This window comes from Meleagris gallopavo, chromosome 17 (assembly GCF_905368555.1).
Source record: "Meleagris gallopavo chromosome 17, MGAL_WU_HG_1.1, whole genome shotgun sequence".
Taxonomy (NCBI): domain Eukaryota; kingdom Metazoa; phylum Chordata; class Aves; order Galliformes; family Phasianidae; genus Meleagris; species Meleagris gallopavo.
In genome coordinates this window covers 6,488,222-6,516,039 of record NC_139420.1, presented here as the reverse complement: position 1 = coordinate 6,516,039, position 27,818 = coordinate 6,488,222, and the positions used below count along the sequence as shown (strand labels likewise).

Genomic DNA, 27,818 nt, shown 5'->3' with positions numbered 1-27,818 from the left:
TCCAGTGCAACCCTAGGAAACAAGGACAAATGAAACCATCAGCATCAATCCCCATGCAAAGAGCAGCCTCCTGGGCTCTCCAAATCCTCTGAAGCCCCATGGCCAATTCAAAATAGTTCTGCATCGGGCCAGCAGCCCACAGGAGATGCTGGACCCAGCACCACACATCTGAGTAACGGTTTATTTTTAGGCTTTAGCATGAAAGTCATTGATCTGAGCTCATAATTGCATCATTATCTGTGCCCTATGAGATAAAGAGATTTCTAGCTGAAGGCTTTTTGAAAAGCTGTGCTTGAAAGTAGATTTATTTCTTTGAGCTTCTCTATTTTTTAAGTGAAATATTTAACAGTAAAAATTTGCCATCCTTTATTTATTTATTTTTGACCCTAGAAGACAGAAGTGTCTCCTTCAGGAAGGCCAGAGACATGGGATAAGAAGTGACCTGCAGCACTGCCTTTTGGGATGGCAGCAGCTATCCTGGAGCCAGATTTGGGAGGAAAAAACCAGGGTGTCCCTCCATGAACTGCTCCCATCTCCAGAGCAGCCATGAAGGCGCCCCACATCCTTGCACAGCTCCCATCACTTCTTTCTTATTGAGAAAATAATGCTAAGGCACAAAAAGGCTCTCTGTGATGCAAAGCCTTTAGAAGTCCTTTTTAATGAATTACACCCTAAGAAGAGAGATTAGCAGTGGGCACTCCAGGGTCATAGAATCATTTGAGTAGGAAAGGACCCCCAGAAGCCAGCTGGTCCCACTGCCTGCAGTGCACAGGGACACCCACAGCTCCAGCAGTGCTCACAGCCCCATCCCCTGACCATGGGTGTCTGCACAGATGGGGCACCACCACCTCACTGAGCACCCTGTGCAGTGCCTCACTGCCCTCAGTGTAAATACTTCCTTATATCCAATCTAAATCTCCTCTCTTTCAATTTGAAACCATTTCCCCTTGTCCTATCGCAACAGACCCTGCTTCAGAGTCCACCCCCTTCTTTCTTACAGCCTCCATTTAGATAGTGAAAGAATGATAACATGGATCGTGTCCTTGGGCTCTGCCACAAACTTCACAAAAGGAAAGCACATCCTGGGAGAAGATAGCAGAGAGGCAAGCAGTGCCTGTAGGGATCTCCTGCCCCACCATTCTTGGGAAGCTCACCATGTTGGCATCACAGATCCAACAAAGCTGCTGAGTCCTCTTCCCTGAGACAAGCACTCACCTCCTGCTCAGAAGTGCAAGAGCTCAGCACCTTGTCATCATCCTCAGCCCAGTGGGTGGAAGAGGTGCGCTCTGCTCCCAGAGCTTCTCCTCCTCTCTGAAGCTCCCTGGCCACTCTCCAACACCAGCAAGAGATCCACTTCCACACCAGCTGCTTACTGCGCCGGCTGTCACCCATGCTTTACAGTTCTCTCAATGAAAAGCAAATCTGTATTGATTTCATAACAACCAAGGCTGTAAATTACTGTTTGGGACTGGCTTGGTGAGTACCGAGATGAGAATCTATTGATTGCACCGAAGGTTTTAATCTAATTAGGACTCAAGGAAACTTGTTGAAATAGCGGAACAATTCAGATGCTCTGAGATGTAATTAAAAACATAAAGCATAATAGAACATAATGCCTACAAAAGCAGAACGTGCAAATAACAGCTCTGGTCAAACAAAGTTTGCAGTCTAAGGGCTTCCTATTAGAGAGGCTGAGAAGAAAACAGGAGTAGAAGTGTCAGCAGGGCCTAATGACCCTCTTTTATCTCCTCTCTCTCTCTCTTTAGAAGCCCTTCCAATCAGGACCTCACAACCAACCACAGCTGAGCTACCTTGTCCGTAATTACGTGGGGCGGCAATTAAACCTGGTGGCAATTAAACCAGGCGGTGCTGGGCGGAACGCCCCGCATTCCCTTCCGGCCTTCCTTGTTATCAGTGGAGCAGCAGTGGCCTCTGCTGCTGCATCTCTGCGTTGCACCCAGCAATACTGCACGGCCTGGGCGTCCTTTCAGGGATGCGGGAGGTGCGGGTGCCCAGCACGAAATACGGACCTGCTGGAGCACGTCCAGAGGAGGGCCACAAAAATGATCCAAGGGATGGAGCAGCATCCCAGGGGACAAACTCTTCAGCAGGGTCTGCTGTGAGAGGGCAAGAGGAAATGGTTTCCAACTGAAAGGAGAGATTTAGGTTGGATAGGAGAAAAAGTTGTTTGCACTGAGGGCAGTGAGGCACTGCACAGGGTGTTCAGAGGTGGTGGTGCCCCATCCCTGCACACAGCCACGCTCAGGGCACGGGGCTGTGAGCACTGCTGGAGCTGTGGGTGTCCCTGTGCACTGCAGCCAGTGGGAACAGATGGCAGCTGCACGGCATGGGGGTAACTCCAACCCCAGCACGACAAAGGGCACAGGGATGTTAGTTGTGTGTGGTTGGGTTACTCTACAACGGGATGCATAGCAGTGTCACAGCAAATCAGTGACTGCCCCGGATGCGCCGTGAGATTTGTGCTCCTCCTGAGCCAAGGCATGCTGAGAGCCCATGTGCACTTTGGGAGCGCTTCCCATGGGGAATCCCCATCTTTCACCAAAATCCACACTGATCCCATTGCACAGGAGGGCAAAGCCAAGCTCCACAGCACTGGGAGCTCTGTGTTCTGCAGGGATGGGGTACAAACATGACCATCCCACGCATGCCTCCCACATGTGTTCCTATTCTCATAGGGAATGAAAGAAGCCAAGAACCATCCTTTATTTATTTTTTTTTTCTTTTCCAATAGTCTCACTTTATTAGATACCACACCAAGAGAGGATGTTGTGCTGCATGCAGCGGAAGACTGGAATATTTCTAGTTCCTGTGTAACATTTTCTCTTTCTGTTAATATTTGTAAACTGATATTTTGCTGTAAAATCACTGCATGCAAGTTGGAATGCAAACAGCAGTAGAAGAGGCTTTTTGTTTCATTTTCTTCTTTTTTGTTGTTGTTGTACCATTCCCCATCCATACGTGCATGCTTTATTTACAATGAAAAGAAAGTCATTCAGGGCAGAAATTACCATCAGAAAAACTCAGAGGAGGGTGGCAAATAGAGACAAGGACTGTGGTTTGCACAATACCCAGAGTGGGACCAGCAAGTTGCACTTTATTTATTTTCATGGGTGCCAAGAGACGAGTTGAGCATCGGTTGTCTGAAGGGAGAGGGCACATTGATACAGGACACAGGAGGAAGCAACCTTAATTTAATAGCTCTGCACACACAAAGGAGGGTGGGCTGCTGCATGGCTGGAATAAAGGAATTGCTTAGATTTTATTTCATTTGTTCTTTTTTAAAGGTAACTTCAGACGTTTCCCCAGCATTCCCCCATTCCTAGGGGGTTACGGAAATAAAAATATTTTAAATATATATATATATATTTCAAGAATAGGAAAATAATTCATCTCAGTGACAAGGAAGCTCTGCGGTACAGCTGGATTAGAGCACAGCGGGACACAGCAGCGAGTTGCATGGGGTAGCAGCACAGCCAGAGGGGCTGAAGCCGGGTTTTGCACAGCATGCGCGGGTTGTGGTTGAGAAGGACAGCCCAGCACTGCTCAACGATGTTGCTATGCTTGAGGATGTCCGGAGACAGCAGGGGAAGCAGGATGGGAACAGAAATGAAGGGCATCAGTCTGAGAGCACTGCGGCTCTCTGCTAGAGACAGCAAAGAAAACACCTCCAGACAATCGTTAAAGCACAGCTTTAGACAACAGATCTTGAAGACAACAGATCTTGAAGACAACAGATCTTGAAGACAACAGATCTTGTGCAGACTTGCAAAAACTATAACCAAAAAATATATGCTTCCAGAAACCAAAAAGTTGGAAGACCTCTACCTGTTGCAGCTACTGTCAGTGTTTGTGGTATTTTAAAGCAACAATCTATGAACATAACAGCTAGTTGGTGGGAAATTTCTTCTCCCTTGGCTTCCCTCCTGCACGGTGCAGCCGATGTTGGGGCAGCCCAACTGCATTGGACAGCAGGACAGCAGCAAAGCCCCATGCTGCCTTCAGCTTACCCTAACCAGCCCCAGCCTATGCTTCCCTGCAAGCACAGCATGGATCCCTGCATGTCTCTACCAGTGTTGTACAACTGGTGGATCCTCCCAGCAGAAATTCAGAAAGATGCACTGCGATGTTGCCCACGTGGAGCGGATCAAAAGCTCAAGCCGTGCTCACAGGGTGACATCTGTGACACATGCTCTGGATACCGAATGATGGTTACAACCCACATCAAGCTAAATTTTTCGGTATCAGCACCCAGCAAGCAGAACTATCCACTTGTTGCCACATCCGTGCTCCAAGTGCACATTCAGGGGCCACACATCCCGCACTGGGATGGAGCAGTGAGCTGGGGCAATGGGACACGTGCTGTCACACACACCAACACTACGGCAGCACGCGTGAGACTACTGAGAAAGAGGCAAAGGGATGGGACACAGTAAGTATTGCTTGACAAAACTGCACACCGGGATAATTTGATGACCCAAAAGAAAAGGAAGTGAATATAAAAGATCTAGGTTTGTTTTCACACAGAGGTGAGATTGGGGCACAGGGGATGCTTGGAGGAGGCAGAGCAGCGGTGCTGCCCAGGGCGCGTAGCAAGGCATGGCTGCACTGGAAGACAGACAGACCTACAGGAGGGGTGCAGGACTGAGCTGTGGCTGCCTTTAATCACTGGCAACGTGGTTCTCATTCTGGAGGGTGTGCCAGCGCTCAATCTTCTTGTCTTTGTTCTTCAGACACTCGTACCAGTGTTTCAAGCGCTCCCCCTTTGCCGTAATGCCGAGCTGACAGCCGCCTACAGGAAGGGGAGGAGGGAACGTTCAGAGTTGATGCTGATATTCCATTGCAAACCACTTCCATCCTCCCATAGAGCCAGCCCTGTATGGGGCACCCAACCACACGGAGACCTCCACTCACCGATGTAATCGTTAGATTTGCCAATATCGTAATCCCAGACAGAAATGTCCAGGGACTTCTTGGCCAGGTCGCTGTGTTTGATATCATAGAAAAACTCCTGCAATGGGAGAACACCCACATCACCCCATGTTTGCAAGGAAATCATACCTGGAAAAGTGCTGTAAGGAATTGAAAATATCCTGAATTCCTGAATTCAGAAACAAGGAGAGGGTATTTAAAGGGCAGCAGTGAAGAGCAGATGCTCTTCCCCCTGAATGGCAGCACAGTGCACAAGCCAAGTTAGAATCATAGAATCACAGAATCATTAAGGTTGGAAAAGACCACTGAGATCATCCAGTCCAACTGTACAGTTCACTCCTTGCATCTAACTGAGTCTTCTGCATGTTCCTCATCACATAAACCCCAAAACCTCCAGCCACAACACCTCACTAGGAGGTGCAGGAGGAGCCTGGCAAGAATTCCCTATTGGGTTGGTGGCCAAAGCCAGAGAGATGTATCAGCATAGTGGGTCAGGGTGCCCATCCCACCCGTAGCAATTCTAGGTTGCCCACGGTCTGCAAATACCATTAAGGTTGGCTTAACAGCAGGAAATTACATACATCCTTACCTCATTAAACTCAGGATTCAATGTTTTCTTTTTAATCTGGGTCTTATGCTTGGCCTTTTTTCCCATGTCAGGTTTCAGCCAACTGGGGGCAACAGAAAACAGCAAAAAATTCAAGTGAGAGAAGAGTGTGAGCTTGTATGCTACCAAAAAAAAGTGATTTTTGGACTCGAAGAAAGCAACCAGAGATATTTAAGGCAATGAAATGGGTTAGCCAGCCTCCCTTCCCACCTTCTAAAATTATCTCAAATAAATGTAAAACAAGTAAAATCTTAAATACTCTTTTTTTTTTTTTCTCCTAGTATTGCCAGACTACATATGGGAAACCACACAGCCCTGTTTTGCAGGGAGCTGAGCTCAGCAGAAACTCCCTGTCTGCAGGGAGTGTTTCCCTTGCTCACAGCAACCAGTGCCACTTTCAAACCAGAAAGCTGACCTGGGGCCATGCCCTCAGCCCCTCGCTGTCCCTCAAAAAAAATGCAATGGGTCCTAAGTCTTCTTTTCCCAAAGAAAACTGCTGATGGAAAATGCGGCCAGGAATGTGTCAACACATACATTGGTGGCCAGATTTATATTTTAAAAAGCTAAAAATAGCCCTCAGTGTTTAACAAAGTGCAGACCAGCACTCTCAGCCAAGGTGGTTTCATCCAGAGAATGTGGAATTGGTCAGGGGCTCACGCTCCACGTTGGGCTGCAGATCCCAAATTAAATTGCATGGTTGGCGCTTGTTAGATCTGTGCTGGAATTTGGTTTAAAAATGGAAAGCCAGCATTTTCTGTTTGTGAAAATGGAAAATATCAGAGAAAAGAGAGAGACTGAGAAAGAAGAGCGCTTAGTTCCACTCAAGATGTGCAAGACGCACAACACAGGTGCTATTGCATGGCTTTTAGGGAGAATAGAGGGTGTTCTCCTGGTGACCCCATGGCCGTGTGCCACGGACAGTGGGTGCTCACTTACAGTTTAACGAAGGGGTCTGAGTACCCATTGGCGTCCATGGCTGCCAGGTGCACGCAGCGCACGATGCCCACAATCAGGCCTCCCTGCTGGGTGCTGTACATGAGGGACACCAGGATCTTGCCACGCTCCTCCACGTCCCCACCGCGATCCACCTGCAAGAGAAAACAACTGGAGATAAGGACACAAGCAGGGAGCAGAAGCCAGGCAATGGCAAAGAAGAGACAAAACAGACACGAAGGAGACTTGTAGCCATGCACCAACCCCTTGTTGGTTCAATAAAGGGTTACAATGAGAGTGATGGGGTGAAAAGTGCTGAGGGTCCTCACCTCCTCCTCATACAGAGCCATCCCGCGAGACGAGCCTGTCGTTCCAGCACGCTTCATCTGGGATGGGGAAGGGAAGAAAAGAGACTGCCATGAGTGACCACACATGGGAAAGGCTAAAAGGTTCCCTGGAGTCCAGGCTTTGGGTGTAGCTTGGAACCCACCCCTAAAGACTCAACGATATCCAGTATCTACACTTTTGAGTTGACCATGAACTCCCTCACACAGCGGTTGTTAACAACCTCAAAAGTAACAGTAGCAGAAATTTCATAGAAGCTCACTGGTATTACTCTCTCCAAGCAGATGTTGAAGTTCTTTTTCTGATTGGCCTTGAGTTTTTTCAAGGAAACTCTAGTTTCTCCAATAAACTCATTGTGGCCAAATTTGTCTTCATCGCACACGGAGATCCTGGAGAAAAGGGAAGGGCAAAGTCAGCATCAGACAGGCAGGTTACAGCAACACCTGGAGCATAAAACCACACGAAAACCCTCCTGCAAGGTGACCAGGGTGGGCAGAGCCAAACATCTGCCTTCCTCTGGCCAAAATGGCCAGAAAACAGAACTTCTATTCTGCTGGGATGTTGGACTGTACGGAGGTAAGAAGACAAGAGAAAGAAGTTTCCTTTAAAAAAGAAACATCAAACATTTTAAGGAACTTCTAATCATTTTTTTGACCTGTATACTGTAAGATTAAGAGTACAGAGCCCAGATGTGGACCCCAAATTCTTCATTTCCAGGTGCTCTGCCCATCCCCTCTCCTAGCATCATCCTGCCAAGCACCAAGCAATTCCCCAGCTCCTCTACTTGCCTGAGTGTTTTCCGTGTCATGTCCTCATCCGTGATGCCGTGATACACCAGGGTCTCATTCCACACCGGGTTGCGGGTGTTGCGTAGGGTCTTTGTTCTCAGCTTATTTGACTACAGCACCAAAAGACAACACGGCACCTGAGCCAGGGCTTTGGGCACCTGTAGCTTATGGGAGGCAACTGGGCTGCGGCATCAAAGACTTAAGCTCTTTCCTGATGATGACACTTGGATTTATTCTGCATGAGACAAGGCAGCCAGCACATCTCTGTGCACAAAGTTAACCTGCAAATGCCAATTCAAGGCTTTTGCTCTCAGCTTCTCCCTCTTTTTGCTCACAGTTCCCCTGGGCAGAGCTCAGCTGTAGGACTGAGCTCTGCACCCTGAGCAAGGAGCCATGCCAGCGGCCCCGAGCCAACTGTGCTCCTGCATTCCCAAATGATTTCCCCACTGAGCCAGATCCAGCTGGGCTGGGGAGAGAGATTTGCAGAGCTTGCTTTGATGCAATGGGAAGGAAAAAGAAGTTAGAGTTCACTCTCTTAATTGTTCCTTCTTCACAGCTCTAATTAGAACACGCCACGACTTCAAAGCAAAGCAAACCAAACTTTCAAACTCTGGTAATAATTAGGTTTTGTGTCGGGGAGAAGCCACACCAGGACTTCAAGGGGAGGAGGTCTGCTGCAAGTCAGGGGTCTGGGAGGCTTAGAAAACCTCCACTCACTCCCCAGGCCATGGCCAGCACACCCAGCCCAGGATAAGACACACCTTGCTGGCCCCAGGCAAGAGGTGCAGCTTTACATAAGGATCTGCCAGGCCGTTCGAGTCCATCGGTTTCAAGCCCTGAAATATAATAAAGGAGACACAGGGAATGAATCCTTGTTAAGCAGAGTAAGGAAATGATGAAATCTATCCGTGAAACAAGAAGAGAAGGGAAGTGAAAGGAGAGAGGGAAACAAGGGAAGGGGAAAGGGGGGAGAGAGAGAAGGGGGCAGAGGGGAGCAGCTCTGAACATCTGAGATGCCCAGAAGCAGAAAAAAAAATCCAACTCCATCTCTCCCAGCCCCAGGGCCCTGGGCGCAGATTCACATCCGTGATAGAAAGGCAGAGAAAGAAAGCGCCATCCGGTGGCACCGCACACACAAGGTGATGGGACGCTGTCGCGACAGGGGCCGGGAAGGGCTCACCTTGGCACGGATGAGCGTGCAGTGCAGGGCGCTGTTCTCCTGGTCGTACAGCAGGCTGAACTCCAGCGCTCCCAGCGTGGCTGCAGGGGAACGGCACCTCGTAAGAACCCCGGCCAATACCTCTGCTTAAGCAACCCCAATTAGCAATAAATGAGAAAGATTTGCCGCTTAGATGTAAAAGCTTCTTATGGACATCACCACCCAGCGCGAGCTGAGGATGCAGAAACGCTTCCTTGATAGGAGCAGGCTGGGGAAGCGAAGCCGTGTCCCTCCAAGGATGCTCATCCTCAGGCAGTAAAGCCACTTGTTAGGGGAGTAAATGGCCAAACATCGAGATCTCGTGGCATTGAGGGACTAAAGCCACCATGCTTTTCCTACAGGTGGCTGGACAACCAGCCAAATTTGGGCCTCTTGAAACGGGAAGGTCACATTAGCACAGACAATAGCACACATCAGAGCTGAGTAACCTGGTGCAAAACTGAGGATGGGAGTGGGCTCGGCTGCAGCTCCATCCTCCATCCCTCACCCAACCCAGATGTCAAGAGCTAAAACCAAAGCACAGAGACACCCCTAAGGCTCTGAGGTCCTTCCTACATTTGGAAGTACCCAAATCATCACAGGCTGAAGTTCTGGAGAGTACTTTTCACTTTCCAGTTGGCTTTCCCACAGAAACCCACACATCCCCCAACCCCTGGATACGCACTGCCTTCATCAGAGTCATAGCTGTTGGCGTCCTCTTCCTCCTCCTCTGGGGGAGGCTGTCGCAATGGGGCTGAGGGCTGTGGGGCTCCAGGGGGCCGGGCTGGCCTCTCATCCCGAGCTGGGGGTGCAGCGTAGCCCCCGGCCCGCTCCTCCTTGGGGGCTGCACGGGCTGGTTCCGGGGGTCCCGGCGGTGGGCTTGCTGCAGGAGAGATCCCATTAGCCCCCAGTGTGTGCTGTCCCCAGATCCTCAACAGGAACCCAACCTTTTACCTTGTGTTTCCAGCATGCGGCCAGCTGCCCCAGGACCTGGTCTTGCCACTGGGGGTTAGATACATGGTTAATGGGATGACCATGGTGATACGCTTCCCAGTCCAACATTGGGCTGTCCACCCCAGCCCCACAGCACCCTACCTGCAGGTGCTGCTGACCCGACAGTGGCAGCGGGTGGCCGTGGGGGTGGTGTGGAGTTGGTTTGCATGGAGTTGGCTCTCTTCACACCTGCAAGTGGGAACAGGATCAGCACTGGCATTGGGATGGAGCAATGCAATTCTGTTTGGGAGCTGAGCATTGCCCTGATGTGGAGCTGACAGCCTCCAGCCTCGCAGAGAATCCCTGCTCCTTTTTGCCTCCAGATCACAATTTTTCCTTCTCTGCTTTTGAATCTAAACAACATTGAGCATCACTCCACCCTCACACCAAGCAGGAGCTACAAGTCTTGTGGGGACATGTCCTCATCCCTGCTGGTTGTAAGAAACAGGAAAGCATCCATCCTCAGAGCAGCACCCAGCACACACGTTCCCAGTCTTATCAACCTCTGCAAGCTCAGCCCTTGAGAGACAAGTGGGCTCATCTCATTGCACCACTCAGCAAAGTGAAATGGATCGTTGCCAGCAGTGTGCACGAGCACAGCCGTGTGCAATGCATGGCTCTCACCAGGGCTCCTGCTGACCCCGCTCTCGACGGTGGGGTCACGGCTCTCCGTGTCCTCGCTGCCACATGGCCCCATCCTGCCCTCAGCCGGCTTGCGGACCCGGGTGGCCATCGTCACCTCACTGCCTGTAGGAGTGAGAAACACGGCGGTGAGGTTCATCCCACCCACCCCTGGGGGAACAGGAGGAAGAGGAGAAGAAGGAAGAGCCACACACAGCCTGCACGTAGCGCTTGGAAACATCCAAAGGACACAGCGCATCATAGGGATACCAGGAGGCAGAAAACAAGGACATCCATCAGTGCCCATCAACCCCTTAATGACCTTACAGGACAGGGAGATCATCTTTTCTTTTTGCCAATCATCTGCTATTTATTAGCAAGACGTCAGCGACAGCTGCCCGTGTCTCATTTGCGCACCCCCCGGCGGCCATCCGAGCGGATAAATCACCGCCGCACGCACCAGGGCGCCCGCACCGCTGCTCCTTGATGAATCGCAGCCCGCAGATGGGATGCAAAAGGTCCCGGCACTCACCCGGCTCGTGGGTATAAATCTTTGCTCTGACACAAATGGGCTGTTTATCCTTGGCTGCGCACAAGGAGAAGTGAAACGCAACAGATTGCGGAGGGAGGCGAGGGGGTGCGGGTGAGGAAACGGCGAGGCAAGGAGTCATTTTCCAAGAGAGCTTTAGGAAAATGAGGGGCAGGGTGCGAGCATGCTGGGGGCCTGGAGCAGCTGGGACAAATCCTCCCCGCATGGCAGGTGAGCAGCATCATCTATAAGGAGACAGCAGCTCTGCTCAGCGCATTCAACTGCGGTGTGTGGGAAGGTCCCAGGGAGCTCAGCACCAGCGGGAAGGAGAAACCCCACTGGGCAGCATCTACACAGGGGAAGGCATTGGAAGAGGGCACAGGGCACACATGGTGCTTACCACAGTGGTCCTGTTCGTCTGCCTGGCCTTGGGAGCACAAACAGAGTGAGAAGCAGTGAGGGATCCCACAAACCCAGAGAAACCCCTCCCCAGAAAAACCCTTCAAGAGGCAGTGAGGATATCAGAGCAATTTCTGGGACCTTAAAAATACCCATAGCATCCTCCACGACTGTCAGAACACTCGTTTTTAGGGCTCAGCATGATGGGGACCCCTGGGCAATGCCACTTACCCCGACCAGGTGTGCGGGATGGCAGTTTTGGGTCCGGGGCTGGTGGCTCAGCTGGGCTGGGCTCACTTGGGGCCGGAGGCACCTTGCTCTTGCTGACAGGCATCGGCTGGGGCAGCATCTGCTTGGGCAATCCCTTGAAAAACCAAGCGCCAGACCGCTTCCACACCTGGGGGGAAAAAGACACGGGGTGGGCTGAGGGCACACAGCCCCTTATCCCCCCCCCCACAGCCCCTCTTGCTATTTATTCAACTCTTTGATTTCTTTCATCCAATTCTTGCTGTGACAACCAGGAGCCTCTGAGATTATTTGCAAGAGAAGAATAAGGCATTTTATCCCAGAGCATCCTATAAAAACCATGCTGAAGGAGATGGATAAGGTGCTGCTCCCAGTCAAGGACCGTGGCCTCGCTCACCTCCCGCTGCTCACTGCAGATCTTGCACAGCCAGATGGGGTGGGGACGGCTGTTGGTTGTCTCAACGCCACACTTGGTACAGACGTTCTGCAGAGAGAGAAAAGTGCCGTGGGGCAGAAGGATGTCAGACGGTGATGTTAGGCCTGGGGCAATGGGAGATGGGATAATGGGAGATGGACAACGAGGGATGGGACAACGAAGGAGGGGACAATGAGGGATGGACAACGAGGGATGGACAACGAGGGATGGACAACGAGGGATGGACAACGAGGGATGGACAACGAGGGATGGACTAATGAGAGCTGGAAAAACAAGAGAAGAGATAATAAGATCCTCGCCTTCTTGCAGTCCTCGCAGACAACACAGGCAGAGCCACGTGGCCCCAGCTGCTCCCCGCAGAGGATGCAGCGGTTCACGCCATCTCCCAGCACACTGCGGCGCATGTCCTCCAACCGGGTCATCAGGCGCCTGGAGGAGACACGTTGTCACCATGGACATTGCAGCCCTGCCTCAGGGGACCTTGGGGCAGCAGGTTGTAGCCGTGGGGAATGCAACAGGGGGGAAACACACCCCAAGGGGCACGCTGCAATATTATAATCCCCCATGGAATTACTATAATTTGCACTCCTATTGACTTTCCTGCTGATGTCGACTGCTACACGTGCAGAAAAATGCCAAATGTCAGCATCTCCTTGCAAAGCAGTTTGACGTCAGCCAAGCAGCTTTTGCCCAAACGGGGAAAAAAAAAAAAATCCATCCTGCTATTGAAAAGAATATTGGAATGGTTCTAGTGAGAAAGTTGAGTGAATTAATTGATTTTCTCATTTTCTACTGAAAATATTGCATATAGTTTACCATAATTTGCAGCCCTTTGAGTAAAACGCCAAAAGCCCACCAGAGAACAGTCTGCAAAAACACATCTGTTAACTGCAAATGTACAACAAACAAACCAACAAAAGCCAACAGTTGAGCAGCTCAAACTCAAAACTCAACAGTTCAGCTGCCCCCAGCAGCACAAAGGGGATTTGTAAAGCTCATCCACAGGAGAGCAGGTGCCAACCCTGAATCCAATACCTACAGATAGTGCTGGAAGGGGAAAATAATGCATCATTGATGGCACTCAGGGAGAAAAAAGGAAGAGGGGAGGAAAACAGAGTCCATCAGAGCAAACGGCACAATCCTTACCCGCAGGGTCTTTCTCCACTCCCATCACAGCATGACCCAAATCTGACAAAGATGCTAACACAAGATGCACTGGAAAAATAAGGCGTTTAAGAGACGTTTTCCCACATCTGATGGCAACTGCAGATAGATGATGGCTCTGCTGCTGCCAGCACTTTGCAGTTGCTCACAATCAGCGTCCCAACCTTGGTCAACATCCTGCATGTCACATCCCACTTTGCACTCACATCATTTTACATGGGTCCTTGGAGAGGAAAAGCAGCAAGAGGGGAAAAACAGGTTGCATGCTCCAAGGCGTTTTACTACAACTCATCAAATGCCTCATCAGCAGCTGGTTGGGATCACCAAGAGCCTCTGGGAGCTCTTCATCAGCCACTGAACCAAACCCAAAGCATGGACTCATTGCTCCTGATGAAGCAGAGCCCCTTAAGTGTGGCTGCAATGGCTTCCTTGGGTGGGCGATGTGCTTAACCCTACTGGTGGGTTTCCAACTGGTTGGTTTCCCACCAGTTATTTCACACTGCTGGTTTCCCTCTCATGTGTTTCCCACTTGTGGGTTCCCATCGTTGGGCTCCTGATGATGGATTTCCTACCCATGGGTTCCCCACTGGTTCCCATGCAGTGGGATCATCTCCCTGCACACAGTGGCAGCAGGCTGTTCTTTGTTACAGCTTTATTTCCAAGATCTGTGATGTCTGTCCCTGCCTCTGAGCATCTGTTTAATGCTCTGCAGATCATCCTATGTGATTCCCTCCTACACAACCAGTTGGGTTCCAGAGCCATTGGCGTAGGGTCATTTTACACCCCTTGACTTCAGCAGAGCTGGATTATCCCATAAACAAGCATCATGCTCATTAAAACCCAGAAACTGATTGTTCCCAAACTACTTCCTACTTTAATTAAGCCCATGGCAGAGGGTCACAAAGGAGCCCATGGCAGGATGGCTTTTTGCCGCACGTCAGTGCCATGGTGGTTTTCTACCCCATATCTGACCATGTGCAACACGACCACATTGTCCCCACTTGGCCAGGGAAAATATTTCTGAAGCAAAACCCTTCATTTTCTCAGCAGTAAAGCGTATTTATCTGCATTTTTTTCCCCTGTGCTGCAACAGCTCAGCTCCAAAGAGAAGCAGCTTCCCGTTGGAAATCTGCAAGCCCAAACAAACTTATTATAGAAACTAGAACAAATGGCACAATCAAAGCAGGAAAAAAATAAAAAAGAAGAGAAAAAAAAAAAAAAAAGCCTTAACATTTCAAGAGATTCATTATTTAGCTGCAAAATCTCTCCCTGTCTCTCATTTAGCAGAAGGAGCTCCTTAAGAGGTTTTTTAACCAGTGGAAGTGCTTCAGCTGGCACCAAACACACCTGTGGCACTCATTTAAAACGAAGCCCATTTGCCTAATTAAAACATCCATTCAAGCCAGAGAAATTGGGCATTTCTTTTTTCCTGATTCAAATGCTGCCATGAGAAGAGGGTATAAAAGATTAAAATCGAAGTCCTGGGGCGAAGCTGGCAGAAGGAGGCAAGCTGGGGCCTGATGGAGGAGATCACAGGGCACAGAGAGGTATTCTTGTGCTAGGCATGAGCTGTTCTCCTGCTGCCAACAGCAGCAGGATTTACAGCATTTCAAAGCAAATTTGGTTTGTTTTTTTCTACTGCATCTTGTGGTGCTCCTGCCCTGGCTGTGCCCACCCACCTCTGCCTTCCCATGGACTTTTCCTCCCTCTCCATGCCTTGGAAGCACTCATTTTTATGGCACACATCAAACAACCATCACATCCCCATCCCATTCCCCTGCATGTCCCTAGGACCTCAGCAACGTTTCCCTTATCACTGCGTGCCCTTCAAAGCACCCATCCCTCTGAGCCAAAGAGCAGGAGATAACACTAATAACAAATGGTTCAAACGGGGAATAAATAAACAAAATAAAATAAGCAGAGGAAGAAAAGAAAGTGGTGGCACTGAGTTAAATCCCACAGTTGGAGTTCCTGAACATGCAGGGAGGGAGTGCATCCCATCCATCACCAAAAGGCTGTGCTCGTGGCTGATGGCAGCAAGATAGAGCCAAGCAAAGCTGCCTATCTGGGATGCTTCACATGCACCTGAGATAAGAGCAGTAAAACACTTCCCTGGTAATAAAACATCTGCCTGGCCCCATAAATATGCTTTGGGAGAGCACCTGCAGCAAGCAATGGTCCAGGACTGGCAATATTCCCTGCCGCCATGCAGGAAGGAATAGCACAGGATGTGTTTAATGGGATGGCAGTGGCACAGGGGGGCATTTGGTGCAGTGCGTAACCCTGCGTGGGGCAGGGATAGGAGAGCTGCAGGGACAGCACGGATAGGATGGAGGCAGAGCCACACGTAGGAGGATTTGGGGGAAAGATATCCCTTATAACAAGCCCTGAGCTGCAGGAAGCCATCCATCAGCCCACTGCATCGCTGCTGAAGGTGATTCAGCTCCTGCTCTCCTTCCAGATCTCTCCCTGCCATGAGACAATGACCCAGCCATAAGAAAACAACACCGAAGTGTCCCTGTCCTACAGCCCCAATCAGCACCCAGCCCACGTCTCCTGCCGGCCGTCCTGCTGCTAAAAATAAGCTTTGGCTGTGGATTAATCCCAGCTGTGTTTGACATGAGTGACCCCACAGATATCTCCCAATGAATGCATTGACCCGCTGCTGGGTGAAGGGGGTTTGGTCCGAGGGCTCTGGGAGCAAGATAACCCCCCTGCACCCCATAAGTTATTCTTCATATTTACCAATCCTGCTCGTTTTTATTATTATTTTTAGTGGGAGACCCCTTTTCCACTTGGGGAACGTAAAACCCATCATGATCTCATACAATCTGGTTTTCTGGGAGCATCTCCCAAAGGATGCAGAGCTCAACAGCTGCATCCCTACAGGCATCATCTTCCACAACACATAGAGCTCTCATGGATAACTTCCAGGGTGATGCTCTATAGGCACTATCCCCTATTTCCATCACTGCACATCTTCCAGCTCATGCTGGAGCCAACAGCACGAAGGAGCTGGCAGGGCTCCTTCTGTGCCTGCTTGGAAGGGGGAACTGGCCATAGGGTGCAGGGTACCATCCTTTGCCCATTTCCTTGGGATGAGGGCAGGATATCCCCCCCTCCAGCCCACACACCACAGTCTGCAAACATCTGCTGCAATGCACAATAAGGGGAAAAAAAAAGATATCTCCCTCACTACTAACATTCCTGGGAACGTAATCCAAAAAAGCATCACTGCTGAGAGTAATTCTTAGCAGGCTGGAAATGTGCAAAGCTGGGGAAATGCTGCTCGTAAGCTCTTTTGCAGAATGAATCAGCAGCGAGCTCTCTTTCCATTCATAGGCACTTGGAGCTGGTTTCTACAAGCAGTAGAGGAAAGCCTGGCACATTTTGTGCTGGATGCAAGCAAACTTTAGGTCCTGGAGCTGCTCAGAGCTGCTCCAAACTGAGTATTTTGGGAAATAAAGCAAACCTGGCATTGTCAAGAGGCAACAGGCTGCAGCCTGCAGATAGGGCAGTTTGCAACAGCAGAGCACTGTGAATATACACGTGTAGGTGCCGTTCACCAGCACGTGAGCACGTGCCAAGGTCTTTCAGCAACCAAAAACCTACCAGACCATCCATTCTCAGCCCAGAAATTCTCCAGCATCACCCTGGGTGGAACACTGAAGGCACCCACTGCCCCCAAACCACATCCCACCGCCGCGCCCGCTCACCCGATGCGCTCCTGCTCCATCTCCTCCATCTTCTCAGCACGGGCGATGACGCGGTTGATGATCTCCTTCTCCTCATCCGTCAGCTCCTCTCCCTTGCGCTGCCTCTCGGGCTGCCCGCCCCGAGCTGCCCATCTGCAGGGAGAGAGCAGGGGGCAGCCAGGCACCACATTCCCCAAAAAGGGGAAAAATTGTGCAAGCCCTCTCTATTCCCCATACTCTCCTCCTGGCTGGAAGCTCTTGTTCCCATTTCTCATTTTTGCAGGGTGTGCTCTATGCGTTTTTGCACCCTAATTCCCAACCCCATGTGCTCAGCTCCCCATGGCCACATCCTGTTGGCTGTGCACGAGGCACGGCCACACCTGTCCTTGAATGCCTCCATCCCCTGCACAGTCTCTCACCAGACTCCATGCAATCCACGGAGACACTAATTATAATTAACCCATGGCTGAGACTGCTGCTGCAAATTAAAGCCCATCTGCTGCCATCCATTAGCAATCCCAAAAGGTGTGAAATAAATGCTGAAGGTGGCACTCCTGGTTCTGTCCCCTTTGGTGGTGTTTCCAGACCAGCTCCATGGAAAACTGAGACTTGGGGACCTGGCTCTGAGCACATTCGTGGATCCCATGTCCTTGCCTTATGGACACCTCCTACAGCAGCAGACTCCCTAGCATCGCTGTCTCCCTTTGCTATGGGGAACTTCAGGAAAACATCAGAACACAAAACAAGAGATTTGTTTCAAATGGAGAGACACATTTCCTTCTCAAAACCATGTTTTGAGAACTATCCCCATGTTCAGCCAGGGCTGCATGCGGTTGCTCTTCCCATCCTACCTCTTCCCACAGCTGCTCTGTTCATGGCGATGGGGTACCTGCAGCAGGAGAACCCCACAACCAAACCTGGGAGCTTCCCTGTTACCATCCTCCCCCAAAAGTTCTCATGAAAAGCAGCCCCAACCTGGGTACCAGGCAGTATAACCCCAATGCCCACACTGCATCCTACAGCAGCAGAGTGGGGACACCAAGGGGGACTCAGAATGCAAGCGAGGGGATGGTGAGGATTTGGAGGAATCATGGCAGAAATGTGAAGTGCTGGAGAGAGACACCTTCGGGGTTAAAATGGTCTTTTTGTGCTTCCTGAGCTGCTCTAAGCATCTCCCCAGACACCCCGTTCCCACCGGAGCTACAGAGCTTGTCAGGGTAAAAAGACTGTAAATTCATTAAGGCAGTGCTTCCTAAAGGTTACTGCTTTTCCTATAACCAGGGTGAGGTCCTCCCTGTCTTTTTCGGAGTGTTATAACACAACTAAAGTGCAACGGGGCAAAAAAAAAAAAAAAAAGCAAGCGGGATACTCACTGCTCCTTCTCGCTGCTGGAGGCACAGGGAAAGAGAGGGGACAAGGATGAGGGGAGGAACGGGATGAGGGTGGCTCAGCCTATGCTTGGCCACTGCATATCCCCATCCACAAGACCCCATGTCCCCAAACCATTCTTCATGTCTCAAAACCAATCCCCATGTCCTGAAACATCCCAAAACCAGACCCCACATCCAAAACCAGATGCTGCGTCCCAAAACCAGACCCTGTGTCCCAAAACCACTCTCCCTGTCTCCAAACCAGACTCCAAATCCCCAAACCAGCCCTGGCATCCCCAAACCAGCCCCGGCATCCTCAAACCAGCCCCGGCATCCTCAAACCAGCCCCATGCCCATTGATCCCACCAGGACAAAGAACTGTGGTGTGATGCCCACCAGCACCCAGCAAGGTGACACCGCCCTGCCCACTGTCCTCATGGAGGACCCCCCCTTACCTGGCTCTGAGGGACATGGTTCTGTCACCGGGGCACATCCAGCGGTCAGCACTGCCACCCACCACCGCGTCGGTCATCGCCGAGGGGACCTGCGGGGACACGGACGGGTTGGGGACGCGGGGCATGGAGCAGCGCTATTTAGCATCCGGCGAGCGCTGACTCATCGCGTCGGGCGGTCAAATCGCTTCGCTGGGTTTTGGCACAACGAGACGCATCCATCATTTTCCCCACCGGGATACAGCGGAGCTTTTTGTCACCCTCCTGCTGGCAGCCGGTGCAGACAGCTGCCGGTGGCGAGGGGGTGGCACGGGGGGGGATAACCCCGCCTGGCCCCGATCCCACTGCCTGAGAGCTGCAGGGATGGGGATGGAACTGCCGATCACTGCCGGCACCGTGCACAGAGCCCACAGCCCTCCCCTCGGCGCGGATGTAATTAACGAGATGCCCGACCTCGCATTAATTACAACGCTTCAGAGCTGGGAGGGAAGAGGAGGTTTCCCTTCCAAATAGAAAAATATATGTATACAAACTGGGAAACTTTCCCCCAAAACCCAGCACGTCTCCTCTCCCGGGGAACAAAACTCCCTCTTAGGTATTTTGGCATCTTGAAGTCTCTGCAAAACGCAACATCGCGCAGTGCTGGAGGAGGCTCCGGATGGCAAAGCCCAGCCTGATGCCAGCCCCATAGGTGGGTGCCATATGAGGGTGCCCATGGGTCCATCCATACGTCCATGGGTCCATCCATATATCCGTGTGTCTGTCCACATATATCCATGGGTCCCCCCACCTCTCCATTGCAGTTGAGGGGCAGCGCAGCATTGCCTGCATTGCTCGCAACACTTGCATTTGAATTGCTCCTTCCTACCTGCAGCACTGCTAGGGAAAAAAATAACAATAAATCCCAAACCCCACTGCAGAGCCCGGCCCATGGTGACAGGGCTGCAGAGTTTTCCCTTGGTGCAGAAAACACCAGCAAATCCCATCTCCATGGGTTCCAGCAGATGGGGGAATGCTGATGCCTGTTTGCAAATGGGTCCCAGAAAAATGGAGATATTGACCCCCCAAAAATGGATTTCATTGATTTCAGACCTCCTTACTGATTTCAGCAGCCACCAACCCTGGATCACAATGGCTGGTCCTGGCTTTACCTCCCAGCATGAGGACACCGGGTTAGGCTGAATCAATAAATAAAGAGGTGCTATTTCTGGTGCCATTTCCACATCCCCAGCTGAGCAGGGAAAGCAGTTTGGTGATGTTTCCCCTGGGCAGCTTCATGCAGGTGGGGCTGAGCCTTGTCACAGGGCCAACCCATCGTGTTGGGGAGGAGTAGGAGGATGGAAGCACCAGGGATGAAGGCTGGTCCAGAGGACAACCCAAGCACAGGCATAGGACCTTGGTAAGGTAGGAGGCCAATCTCACGTTGGGGCCATGGGAAGGCTGGGAGCTGAAATCCCAAATTCTGAGAGATGAGAAAGTGTGCACTGTGCCCAGAAAGGGGAAAAAATATCCATATCCCCATCCTCTGCTTCTTGCTCTGCAATGTTGCAGGGGTTTTGCATCTGTCCCTATAGGGTTGGCAGAGGGTGGAGGATCACCTCTGTTTCCCTGAAAACTTCATGATGATATCTACGAGAATTCCATGGGGTAATTAGTGCTCTGCTGGCTTCGTGCGGCGCCTTTGCTTTTTGCCAAAACAGGAGGCTGATTGACAAGGTCGGTTCAATAAGCAAATTGCTCATTTCCATCCCGCAGCCACTGCCGGCACCTGCACTGCAGCAGCAAAGCTCCCAGCACGATTTATGGCCAACACTGGGAACTCAACCCCACTCCTCCGATCCCATGGTTGGCATCGCTGCCCACAGCGGGGAGTTGGAACCCAATGATCTTTAAGGCCCATTCTCACCCAAGCCATTCTATGATTTCTCCCCTACGTTGCTTGTCCTGTGATGCTCTGGGATGTGCCCAAGGTTGGCTGGGATGTTCCCAGCAGAGCCTGAGCAGGGACTGAGGAACGTCCCTGGGTTTTCCCAGCAAAAGGCACAGAGATGCTGGGAAGAAAACTTCCCCCACCGGAGCTTTCTAACAGCAGAGAGACCACAGTGCGGATGGAGAGGAGCCCGGAGATGGAGGAGTACAGGAGCCCTTCCCTTTGCCTATAAATAATAGATTTGGAAGCTCTACTTTGCATTACTTCCAGCAACTACTCTTGCTTGGCCCTAATGCTTGGTTGTGTGTTTTTAGCGCACGGCAAAGAACAAAATCAGCTGGCCGTGGCTTTCCCTGCCCCAGATCTCTGCAAGAAGCAAGAGGCTGTGGCGGTCTGAGCCATGAGCTGGGTGACATTAATGAAATGGAAATTTTCCACCCTAAGGTACCCAGACCCAGGGCCATCCAAAGCAACGTGACCTCTGTTCACAGCACATGCAGACACCACAGACAGAGCAGAAACCATTGGCGTGACCCTGCCAGATCCTTTAAACCGAGCCAAAACCCAACCTTGGAGCATCCCCAGCACCATTCGGTCCCACGCTCCTGGTGCACCACAGCACTGCCAGGAACAGCAGCAGGGTTTTAATTCCTGGCCTTGAAGAAGAGCTGCGTGATGCTCCGTTACTTCTGTATGACGGAGCCCATGCGTTTGGCCGTGCCTCAATGAAAAGGGATGGAACCACTTCCCAGCATTGTTCTGCATGGCGCCCGTAAGGCAGCAGAGCACCCAGCATGGGCAGCCCCACGGGGAGACCCATAGCATGAGTCCACCCCGCCCCACATCACTTCAGCCATGGGGGTGGCACGAGGGACCTGGAGTCACCACCATTAATCTGCCAGCTGCAGAGAGGGTCCCCACGGTATGGGTGACCCAAAGCCCAATGGATATCTGCTGTAGAAAACAAAAAATTCAGTATTTTAAAGACTCTGAGTGCAATAATCAGGCTGTTACGGTGAGCTCAACATTTCTCACTTCACGGTGCCTGCAGAGATGTTTCCACCAGCAAAGACACTGACACAGGCAACCTATTTCTCCAGCCTTCTCAGCTCTGCAATGCAGCTTTCTTAAATATTGAATAAGTCTGCCGCTCTACACCACCTGCCAGTGCCAATGATGAGGTAATTTTTGCATTGACAAAACCCTAATGCGATTAATCTGGTTTGAAAGAGGAGGATTTCAGGGCTGTCTGTTCACCTGGTGAAAGGTGCAGCTCCAGGTTCCCCGCCAGCAGCCAGACCCCGAGCGAAAAGCCAATGTGGTGCCAAGGCTGAGCGCTCCCCAGCAGTGTCAAGCAGGGCTGAGCTCGAGTGGAGCCAGGCACTGTCCTTCAGGGCTTTTATGATTCACACCCAGCTGGGAAAATGAGCGGTTGGTGGCCCAACAAGCTCCCCAGTGCCATGCCCATGGGACGATGGGTGGGAACTTAGGGAACGGTGACCCATTGACCATCGTCTGAGCAACGAGAAGAGCAGATGCGGGTGCTCTGCTGCAGAACCTGGAGCGCCTCAGCTTTTCAGCACACACGTGTGCATCCCCAAAACACCTTCACTGCTGAAATGCTCCCTGCTAGCAGCTGCTTCCATGGGATCCTACAGTCCCTGTGCCCCAGCAGAGCTGAGTGCACCATGGGGGACCCAGAGCACAAATATTGTGCAGGCACCAAGCTCACCATGCTGTTCCAAATACTGATTTAGTTTGGAGAGGACCTTAAAGCCTGTCCAGTTTCAAACTGTGCTATGAGCTGGTTGCCACCCATCAGTTCAGGCTGCCCAGAACCCCATCCATGGCCTTGAGAACTTCCAGGGATGGGGCAAACTCCAAACTTCACCTACAGGGCAATAAGCACTCGTATTTTGGCTCATCTCAGGCACAAATCATTGCAGAATGTTTGGGTAAAGCCAAGCAAGCTGCTTCATGGCTCACGCTTTGGGAAACTGCCTATGTTAGGGACTTTCCTTCCATAGAAAGAAAAATGAGATGCAGATCTCAGCTGGCAGAATTCTGTGGAAGTGGTAACCTGACCTGGCAGTAACAGGCAGAAAGGGTGGATAGGTGGAAGGAGGGATGGATGGGATGATGGATGGAAAGAAAGATGGGTGGATGGAGGGATGGGAGGATGAAAACAGGACCAGAAGGAGCAGAGCTCCCTGTGTGCATGCATTCTGCACCATGCATGGGCAGATACTGCTCAGTCCCACGTGGGGACAGGGTTCCTGCACCAGCTCCTGGAGTGGCACAGCTTGCACCCATCTGCTCCCAACAGCACTGAGCATGCAGAGCTGCTCCCGCAGAGACCTGCACCATGAGCACTTGTAAATGCTATAAATGCAGCTCTGGTGTGAGACAACACAAGGCAGAGAGGTGGGATCCAGTGCAAAGTCCTCTGGTCGCATTGCAGCACAAGCAGTGGCCCAGGAGCCCTGGAAATTCAGCTTTGGAGAAAGAGCCAGAAGCAGCAAGCCCTGACCCTGGGGCCATGCCATCCTCCGGCCCCTGCCAGGCATGGCAGGGAAGAGGGAAGCTCATCCTGCAGCTTGGCACCATTTGGTTAATTAAGGCTAAACGTGGCCAGCAGGTGAATGAATGGCGGCGGTGCCTGCAGTCTGCAGGTGCAGCAATGCTCAGATGATGGGTACACAGTGAATGCAAAGCACCGTCCTGGCCACCAAGCACATGGCACACACCGAGCCCAACCTCCCAGCCCCATGGCGTCCCTCCAGCCCCAGTTCCCAGCTTCCTGCCGTTCTCCAGGTTAATCAGAGAATCATAGAGTGGCTTATGTTGAAGGGGACCTTAAAGACCACCCTTTTCCAACCCCGTGCCACGGGCTGGCTGCCTCCCACCAGATTAGGCTGCCCAGGACTCATCCAACAGGGCCTCAGGCACCTCCAGGGATGGGTCAGGCAGCAGAATGACATCTGTTCACATTGCTCCCCTGTGAACCCAAAGCCATCATGGAGCTGTCACCAGGATTACTCCCCCTGATTAATGGCAGGGAAGCACGTCAAAGGGAAAACATCTTTTTGGTTCTGTGCAATTATCCCAAGCTCCCACCCAGGCAGTGCCCTCCATTTTGATCAGAACAGATCCCAGCACAGGGACACCCCATGCACTGGTGGAGGCAACCAAAGAAGTTCAGCGAAAGCTCCAAGAACTGCCTGCAAATGCAGCAACGCAAAGACTGCTCAGAGGTAGCAGGTCCTGTTTGCTGCTGGGAAGTCAGGAACAGACCCAAAAGCTGCCCTGCAGGGCTGAGCACCAGGTCTGCACTGCAACTCCTAACAGAAGGAAAGACTGGGGTGGGTGCATGTCCCATCATGGGATGCTCACGGCTGCAAGACCACGCATGCAGCTTGCAGACCCCACACCTCATTAATATCACTGTGCCCTCATCCCATCCAGCAGAGCCCAAACGCACCCAGCGACCAGGAGGGGAGTGCTGCAGCTCCAACACGTGGGTATCAATTAAAACGGCTTCCAGCACAGCAGCCCCCACTGCCCACCACAGGCACCGGCCCCAGCCGCACCCCACCCAGCTTAACGGGAATGAGCAATTAACCAGCTGCCCGTGCCCTGAGTGGTTCATCAGCTGCCACCACTAATTGGCAGCCACTGCGGTGACACTGCCTCCCAGTCTGCGGCAGGAGGATGGTGCCACCGCCACCACGAGCTGCGTCCCCTCCTCTCGGATCCCACAGTACCCCAATACTCGGGCACCAAACGCTGGGTGCACCCCACAAATCACCCAGCTCTCTGCTTTCCTTCACGGTGCAAAGGAGGAGGAGGAGGAGGAAGGGCTGAAGAAGGCTTTGCAAAGTAGGGATGCGTGGATGCTCGTTCCCAATGGGGCTGGGGGGAGCTTTGCTAGAATCCCTCCCCGCAGCCCCGCCGCTCCCCGAGGAAAGGCTGAGCACCGATCTCCCCTACACTCAAAGAGAGCATCTCGCTAAATCCCCGCCAGATGAACAATGCATCATCAAATAAACCCCGGTATCACGACATTAACAATATTTATTTTCAGGCTAAGCTGCAGCCTGGGCTTTTGATACCAGTAATTAAAGCAAATGGTTCATCTGTTATCAGCTTTGCATCCCCGCAGGCAGTTCCCTGCCTTCTGATCCCTTCGTTCATCCTTTCCCATCGCGTTCCCCCCGGAGGGGACCACCCCGACCCCCCACGCTGTGTCACATCCCGGGAGCGATGTGGCACGGACCGAGCCCGGAGCAGAGCTCACCCCATGTCCACTCGGAGCGTAAAACGAAGAAGCGTTCCTCGCTCGCAGACTGCCTCTTTTAACCCCGTCGGCAGCACTTCTGCCAGTCCTGGAACATCGATGCTCGGGGACAGCCGGGTCCCCCGACCCCGCAGCTGCCTCAGACCCTCAACCCCGAGCAGAGCAATGCAGACCCCGGCTTTCAGCCCCTTACCTGGCCCGTCCCGGCTCGGCGCAGCGCGGCTCCCCGGCAGCACTGCGGAGCAGCGCGGAGGCGGCGCGGGGAGGGGACACGGCCGGGGCGGCCCCGTAACGCTGCCCGCCCCGGGGCAGAGCCAGCGGCAGCCCCCTCCCAGCCTTCCCTTCTCCCACCCCTTCCCCACCTCCTGTCCCCATCCCATCCCCATCTACCACATTATTCCCGTCTTCCATCCTCATCTCTCACGTTATTCCTGTTTTCCATCCCCATCATCTCTCGCTGCACCCCTCTCCCATCCCATCCCTGGGGGTGTTCCGGCATCTTTCAACCCCACAGGCCACACTCAACCCCAACTGCCCAGCAGAACCTCCCCACCCACACACAGGGGCTTCCCCTGCACACCACTTCCATCGTCCCCAACCCAGCTGCATCCCATCAGGTCTCAGCTCCGTGCATTGAGGTTTAAGCAGCACAACCCGGGAGCACTCTCCTAGACCAACTTGAGCCCCATGCATGAGTTCACACCTCCTGCAAAGCCCAGACCACGGGACCCAGCTGCAAATCTTTCAAGAAAATTCTGGGTTTTTTTCACCAAAAAAAAAAAAAAAAAGGAAGATAGAGAACAGCAGAAGGACGGAGCACACTCCTGCCTTCATCATGGGACGGGTTCCTCCACTCAGGGTTGGGTTTTGATTGGCATTCTCACTGATGCTTGACGGACATCTCCTTCTGCTCCCACACACCCATGGATTTTTATTTATGGTGCTTATGCAAAGCAGTGCGAGAGACGAGCACGGTGCTGTAAAGCTGATGTGCCCTGACACCTCCTCGGGGAGTCAGAAAAGAAAAAGCGTCTGCAGAAATGTGAAAAGCAGCTCTAAAACGTGCTCTCCAGCAAGGCAGAGAGGAACACCTGCAATTATCTGTTCTGAGAGCCTGGCACTTCCATTCCCCGCGCAGCCGACAGCCCCTGCTCTAAAAATAAAGGAGCCGCCTTGGATTTTGTTGAATTATAAATACATTTTGGCAGTCTGGTGTCTCATGCAGCAGATCAAAGCCAGGCAGTGGTAGGGGTTTATTTCCTCTCAGGTTTGTTTCCGTGGCTGTGGGATCTCTAATTGTCACGGGTTCATTATATCCCACAAGCGCGTGGCACATGCCATGGGGCTGGCTAAGCCGTCACTGCATGGACGGAGGCTGTCTCCATCCCATGGAGTCCTACAGCACCACTGTGTGTCCTATGGCATGATCAGGAGTCTTTTGGACCCCTGGAAGTCTCATAGCACCACTGGGACTTCTTTGGCACCACTGGGTATCCCATGGCACAATTGAGAGTTCCATGGCACCACTAGATGCCCCATGGCACCATTGGGCATCCTATGGCATGACCTGGAGTCCTTTGGCACCCCTGGGAATCCCGTGGCACCACTGAATGATGAAGGATGGAAAAGACCACGTCCACCACCATGCCCACAACCATGTCCATAAACCACAAATGAGACCCCAGTTTGGGATACCCAGGAGATGGGTGTGTGCGCAAAAGCCAAAAGTCAGCTCTTGCAGCAGGGAGAGGAGGAGTGGAGGCTTTGCAAACATTTTCCACCCCAGCACTGTGGCACAGTGACACCCATGAAGACTCCAAATCCTGCAGGCAGCCCTGGTACACTCCCTGGCAGCACTGCACAGCCCCAGGCTCAGCCAGCCCCACATTGTTGCAACCACTCCATTACAATCTTTTAATAAGAGATGTGCTAGTTTTACATTCATTTTTCATTCCAGATAACGTTCTGTCCTATATAACAGCACTATTATCCTTGGCGAGGTGAGGGAAAGAATATATTTCCTAAAAGACGGGCAACATTAATTTTTTCAGTCAGTACCATAAAAGATTTAATCTCCAACTCCTCTTTTGTTAATGGGATTAGTATAACTTATTTACTGATTTAATTAATTGGCGTATCTTCCGCTCGGCTGGGTGCAGCAGCTCAGAAACCGACTGCTATGGGAATAACCGCGCTTCGTTCTCTTTTAGGGGCTGCAGAGCGCACACGGCTGTGAGCTTCATAACATTGACATCATTTCATGGGGCTCGTTGAGCAGAGGAAGAAAAGGAGCTCCATCTCCCCTCCAATCCATGAATCGGTGGCGTTTCCTACAGCAGTGCCAAGATGTTTCCGACATGATGCATTGCCGCGATACGCCGCGACGGAGATGCATCCCAGCCAGTGCGGGGCTGTTGTGTTATTGTGCATCTTAGCCATCTCCCATCCCCTCCATAGTGCCCAGGACCCCTCGATGCCTCCTGCACTGCTTTATATAGGTCACCCCACGCTCAGCAGCAACGCTGGCAGCGGGGGAGGTTGGACTTCACACTCTTGCTCTGCGAGCTGCTTTTCTAGGTCACCAACCCACAGCGGTGCATTAAAATAGAGCCTCTCCCTTGCCTGTTCCCCGCGGCCGTGGGTTGTGATGCTCCGGCTGCTGCAGCCGCCAGCCAAGGGAGAAGGGGTGCGGGGTGATGGGCTGCCAACCAGATCCGCCCCGACCTCAGCAATGTCTGTTGTGGGCTGGGCAGGGTGATACTGCACTCCGAAATGATGGGATCCTGCAGTGCATAGGCACACCAAAGGGACCTCTGCCCCAAAGCTGGTCCCATCCTAGGGGTTTCACCCTCCTGAGTTTCTCTC

At 52.0% G+C, this 27,818-nt stretch overlaps 1 protein-coding gene across 4 annotated transcripts in view; it reads right to left on the bottom strand.

Annotated features, from left to right (window-relative positions):
• Nucleotides 1–2,722: 2,722 nt before the first annotated feature.
• The window catches only part of RPH3A (rabphilin 3A), a 39,531-nt gene continuing 14,435 nt past the window's right edge, over nucleotides 2,723–27,818 (bottom strand). The window contains exons 1-20 of one of the 4 annotated variants that reach the window (XM_085238169.1): nucleotides 25,147–25,269; nucleotides 18,730–18,818; nucleotides 18,278–18,292; nucleotides 16,926–17,057; nucleotides 12,345–12,474; nucleotides 12,007–12,093; nucleotides 11,595–11,760; nucleotides 10,439–10,561; nucleotides 9,917–10,003; nucleotides 9,776–9,823; nucleotides 9,507–9,704; nucleotides 8,804–8,883; nucleotides 8,385–8,459; nucleotides 7,624–7,733; nucleotides 7,098–7,224; nucleotides 6,820–6,876; nucleotides 6,494–6,645; nucleotides 5,540–5,621; nucleotides 4,933–5,029; nucleotides 2,723–4,810 (exon numbers count right to left, since the gene is read on the bottom strand). In XM_085238169.1, the coding sequence (XP_085094295.1) occupies nucleotides 4,680–4,810; nucleotides 4,933–5,029; nucleotides 5,540–5,621; nucleotides 6,494–6,645; nucleotides 6,820–6,876; nucleotides 7,098–7,224; nucleotides 7,624–7,733; nucleotides 8,385–8,459; nucleotides 8,804–8,883; nucleotides 9,507–9,704; nucleotides 9,776–9,823; nucleotides 9,917–10,003; nucleotides 10,439–10,561; nucleotides 11,595–11,760; nucleotides 12,007–12,093; nucleotides 12,345–12,474; nucleotides 16,926–17,057; nucleotides 18,278–18,292; nucleotides 18,730–18,806 (1,974 nt within the window). In that variant the 5' untranslated portion in view covers nucleotides 18,807–18,818; nucleotides 25,147–25,269 and the 3' untranslated portion in view covers nucleotides 2,723–4,679. Of the gene's footprint in view, nucleotides 4,811–4,932; nucleotides 5,030–5,539; nucleotides 5,622–6,493; nucleotides 6,646–6,819; nucleotides 6,877–7,097; nucleotides 7,225–7,623; nucleotides 7,734–8,384; nucleotides 8,460–8,803; nucleotides 8,884–9,506; nucleotides 9,705–9,775; nucleotides 9,824–9,916; nucleotides 10,004–10,438; nucleotides 10,562–11,594; nucleotides 11,761–12,006; nucleotides 12,094–12,344; nucleotides 12,475–16,925; nucleotides 17,058–18,277; nucleotides 18,293–18,729; nucleotides 18,819–25,146; nucleotides 25,270–27,818 lie in introns of those variants that run through there. The other 3 variants (XM_085238170.1, XM_085238171.1, XM_085238172.1) reach the window with 3 other exon arrangements.